Genomic DNA, 4,877 nt, shown 5'->3' on the forward strand with positions numbered 1-4,877 from the left:
CCAATTCTTTCCTGGGTCCCCTCCGAGGGGATATCAAGAGTCTAGGCTGGGACCCCTGCTCCCCACTTCAACTCCCATCACCACAGCCAGTAAAGCCTCAGTCAGGGGACCTGCTTCCTCGCCTGCTGCCTCCACCAGCTCCACTAAGGCCAGAGCCCGCTTCCGTGTGCACTGCCCTGGCCCCAGGACCCAGCGCGCACAGTGGACAGCCATCCGGGGCCGGCCCAGGCGGAGTATCTCACCCATGGACTCTAGGCTACCTTGGGATCCCAGGTGGATACGGCCCAGAGCCTCTTCCAGTTCCTCCTCCAGCCCAGGCAGCAGGAAACGGCCTGCAGCCTCCAGTGCCTCCTCCGCCTCTGAGCCCAGCAGGGGCTGGCCTGGAGGGGGAATGGGCCCCAGGGCTGCCCCACAGCCCCGGCAACCATGCAGGTGATGCATGACTGGCCAGGCTGCGCTGGGTGATAGGTCTCGAAGAGGTACCAGGTCCATCTGGGCTTCAGCAAAGCTGCCAGCTAGCAGGGCCTGGAAGAAAGGGGAGGCAGTAGATGAGGCAGCTCGCTGGGCGGGGAGCCGGAGGCCTGAGTCCAGGAGGAAGTGCAGATCCGGGGCTGGGATGGGAGCTGGGCCCAGCAGCGGTTCATAGTGGCAAGGGGAGGGCGGGTCTCGGTCCAAGGGGGGGGCAGGTGGAGCTGGGCCCAGCAGAGGTTCATAGTGGCAAGGGGAGGGCGCATCTATGTCCCAGGGGCTTGCGGGGGGGCGAGGCGGGGCTCACCGTGGGAGATGCCAGGCGGTGGAGGCAGGAAAGGGAGTCTGCAGCAAAGAAGAGGAAGAGTGGGTGCGGGGCTGGCCGCGTCAGCGCCGACAGGAGGAGTCGGAGGCCGCCCTGGTCCAGAAGCAGCCGGCGCCACAGAGAGGGCTTCCTATGGGGAGAAAGAGCATCTTTCAGAAGGGGGAAAGGTGCGACTGGGCCAGAGCTGCCTGGCTCCCCTGACCCCTGCAAGGCACCCCCATCCTCCTCACCGACAGATGAAGGGCAAGGTCAGCGCACAGGCCACCCGGTCCTCAGGACTCCCGGAGAGCAGCAGGTGCGTGAGGGCGCCCACGCCGAAGGGCGACTCCGCCTGCACCGTCAGGTTCTGCAGCAGCATGTCACCTGCAGGGGCAGGCAGAGTGGGTCAGGGTGGGAGCTGGTTCCAAGATTGGGGCGGGAGGGGCAGCATGGGCTTCCGGGCCCCCGAAAGGAAGGTGGGTAAAACCTCAGGGCAAGACACCAGGGAATGGAAAGGAGGCTGCCGCAGGCCCTGGAGGGATGGGGCCCAGAGACTAGGAAGTGGAAGTGAGGGCAGGACCAGGAAGTGGGAGGGCAGGGAGGAAGCCGGGGCCCTCAGGGCTGAGACCAGGCCCAGGAGACAGGGCAGCCCCTGGTAGTGCTGGATACGGGGGTCGGGCCTGAAAGGACATGGCGCCTGAGCAGGACTCACAAGTCAGTGACACCACCGAACTGAGAGTAGATTAGGGAAGGACATGCCAACAGGTACAGTTCTAAATTGTGGTGCCCCAAAGCCTGGGCCAGGTATGGAGCAGGACTCTGCAGGCTGGGATGGTGGAGCAGGATGGGGCAGATGGTGGGCTGAGGGCAGTGAGGGACCGAGGGGTGGTAAGGCAAGGTTCAGGGCTCACTGAAGGATAAGTGGAAGACAGAGCACAAAGGGGCAGGGACATACCCAGCTCCCGGTGCTGGCTGCGCAGACTGGGGGGCCGGGCACGCAGCGTGGGCCAGTCTTCAGGGGCGACACCCAGCACCAGCCAGGCTCGCAGCAGCGCGGCCCCATAGCTGCACACGAAGGCCTCGAGGCAGGCAGGGTTGCAGGTGAGGCGCGCCAGGATGCGCAGTGCCGGTGAGCCCGGCGCCCTCGGCACGTAGGCCAGCAGGCCGCCCAGGACCGGGCCTGTCACCAGCGCTCCGCTTGGGTCTGGCGCCCGGGAGAAGTGTGAAAGCAGCAGCAGCGCTGGCCCCTCGCGGCCCCAAGACTCCTCGGTGGCAGGGCTGCGGCCTCGAGGCGTCTGCACTAGGGCTGGGCCGCGGGCGGGACTGGCCGCCTGGGCCTGCTCAGGGGGCGCCGGCGGTGGAGGAGGCCGTGGACAGTGCTCTGGAGACCGGTCCGGAGAGATGTCTTCGGGGCCTGCGGCGTAGCCCTCAGATATCAGCCACGACCTGCGGAGGAGAGAAGGAGGAGGCTGAACTCAGAGCCAAGGCGAGGGGGCAGGTCCAAAAGGAGGTGACAGAAGCCCGGAAGAGGAGGTGGCCAGAGAGGAGATAGGGGAGGAAGAGAGGGAAAACCCCAAATCATTCAGCAATGACTGCTGCCTGTCTGTGCCAAGCCCCATTTTAGGGGTGGAGTTTGAGAAGCGACGCATACGGATGAAAGGAATAGAAAAGAGCCGAGGGAGGGAAAAGTTGACACTGGAAACCAGTGGTGATGGTAGCCCTGACTGAGAAGGTGAGACCTGATCAAGGAGTCCAGGAGGAAGAGTGCTCGAGGCCGACAGAACCGCAGCCAAAGAGGCCCTGAGAGTCCTGCTGGTCACGTGGAGGAACCAGCCAGGAGGCCAGGGTGCAAGAGCAGAGCGGACACAGGGGGAGCCATAGGAGACGAAGTCAGAGAGTTCACAAGACAGCTGACAGCTGCACAGTACCCTCACTTATTCTTCACAACTGCATGGGGAAGGCATGCCTGCTATCCTCCATTTTGCATGCAAAGAAGTTAACTTTCCTGTGATAACTGGTGGCACCAAAATAAGAATGTGGGCTCCAGAGCACACCATCACAGCCAGAGCACCGTCCACCTTCCAGGGGACCTCTCTGGGCCCCAGAGTTCAGAGGTCCTGGGGTGGAGCCAAGGTCAAGGGGGGACGCAGGGGCGTGAAGGTGCATTTAATGGGCACTAGAAAGTGGTCATCACTGGGGAAAACAAGGGATCAGGAGTGAATAAAAGTCTTACTGAGACAGAGGGGGTGAGGGTGGGGGAGAGAGCCAGAGCAGACACAAACCCCATCCCAAAGCTCAGGGAGGGGCTCACCTGAGGCTTCGGAAGCTTCCGGCTTCTACCCGCTCAGGGGTCCGCTCCTCAGGAAAGTCCCAGGAAGCGGCTTCTTTTCCCTCTTCTTCCTCATCACCAAGCTCGCCACACAGCTGCCCGGCCAAGAGAGGTACAAGTCCCAGAGCCTGCAGCCGGCCCAGGGCCCCTGTATCATAGAGGAAGCCCACAAGGGCAGCCACGACACGAGGGTGCCAGGCGCTGGCATGAGGATCCCGCAAGAGTTCCATCAGCAGCTCCAAACCACCAGCATCCCGCAGCCGGGCTCGGTTGATGGCCTCCCGGCAAAGTAGGCACACAGCCCGCACCAGGGGCTGCTGGGAGGCTGGGCCAGCCCCACTGGGACCTCGGCGTTGCTGGAGCTCACCCAGTAGCACCTCCACACCGCCAGCGTTGCCCAGGGCAGGCCGTACCAGGCCCTGGGCACACAGGTTGGCAAGGATCAGGATAGCTGACTCGCGGACTGTCCTTTTGGGATGGGAGGCTAGACTGACCAGTGGGCCTAGTCCTCCACCCAGGCTTAGCTGCTCAGCACAGGCACGGGAGCAGCCTCGACTCAGCTCCAGAAGGGCACGGACCAGGGCCAAGGTCAGCGCAGGGTCTGGGGGAGCAGCCAGAAGCTCAGCCAGTGGGCGCACGGCTCCCTGCTGTGCCAGGGCCAGGCGGTGCTGGGGGGAGTCCGCCAGGTTGCGGAGGGCGCGAATCACGCTCTGCAAGCAATGTGAGTCCTGGTAGGCCGTCAGGCTCTCAATGAGTAGGGGAACAGCACCTGGAGAGGAAAGGGGAGGACACAGAGTGAGCAAAGATAGAAACCCAAGCCCCTGTCCCACCCCAAGCTAACGCCACCCTTGCAGCCTTCTCACCAGCAGAATGAATGTCCGCACAGCTCTCGGCTTCCATGGCTAAGTTGCCCAGAGCACGGGCTGCTCGGTTCTGGACGCTGTCTGTCTTCACACACTGAAGAATAGTCACTGCAAGAGAATTTGGCCTCTTGAGGGTTCTATCCCTTCTTGTCTCTCTCATTAACTGCCTCAAGAATGTGATCTGAGAGGGTGAGGAGAGGCCTCCAGGAGAAACTAACAGGGGGTTTAGAAGGTTAAATAGTAGGGATTTAGTAGAAGGATGATGGATGGGGCAGTAACAGGGTATTTCAGGTTTGGAACCAGCCTTTGCAAGGGTCCAGAAGGGAGACCCAGTGTCTGCCATGACCTCATGAAGGGCTTGAATGCCAGGCCAAAGAATCAGGGTTTGAATGTGAGGGCACTGGGAGCCACATCAGGCTGTAAGAACGGGAATGGTGTGACAGAATCTGGCAGCCAGGAGAGAGAATGGATCGTAGGAGGGAGGGGGGAGAATAAGGCAGAAGTTGGTGCAATAGTCCAGGTGAGAAAGGACAGCGGCTTAAACCAAATCAGTTACCAGCGCAGCCCAGGACATGGGCACAGGGCTCTGGGCACATGATGGAAGAGGGAGAAAAGTGGATTCAGCAGATATTTAAAAGGCAGAATAGTGGAGCACACGAGAGAAACTAAGATGGCGGCAGAGATAAACACCGGGAAATTAATGCCACTCACAACAATTGATTAATACCTCAGAAAAACAATACGGACATCATCAGAACCACAGGAAGCCTGGCTGACTGTAAATTCTACAACTAGAAGGAAGGAAAGGCACACTGAGAGCAAGAGAAGCTGCAGAAGAGAAGCGCAGAGGTATGGGGCTCGCGCGCACGGAAAGGGGCTGGCACCAGAGGACGCGGCTGTCCTTTTGAATACG

General features: G+C 61.3%; 1 protein-coding gene across 1 annotated transcript in view; it reads right to left on the minus strand.

Annotated features, from left to right (window-relative positions):
* Positions 1 to 6: 6 nt before the first annotated feature.
* ARMC5 (armadillo repeat containing 5) overlaps positions 7 to 4,877 on the minus strand; it is an 8,793-nt gene continuing 3,922 nt past the window's right edge. The window contains 6 exon segments of the mRNA XM_015559678.1: positions 7 to 692; positions 754 to 923; positions 1,024 to 1,156; positions 1,728 to 2,218; positions 3,084 to 3,870; positions 3,965 to 4,072. Coding sequence (XP_015415164.1) covers positions 34 to 692; positions 754 to 923; positions 1,024 to 1,156; positions 1,728 to 2,218; positions 3,084 to 3,870; positions 3,965 to 4,072 — 2,348 coding nt within the window. The 3' untranslated portion in view covers positions 7 to 33.

Source organism: Myotis davidii, unplaced genomic scaffold (genome assembly GCF_000327345.1).
Source record: "Myotis davidii unplaced genomic scaffold, ASM32734v1 scaffold1754, whole genome shotgun sequence".
Classification (NCBI taxonomy): Eukaryota; Metazoa; Chordata; class Mammalia; order Chiroptera; family Vespertilionidae; genus Myotis; species Myotis davidii.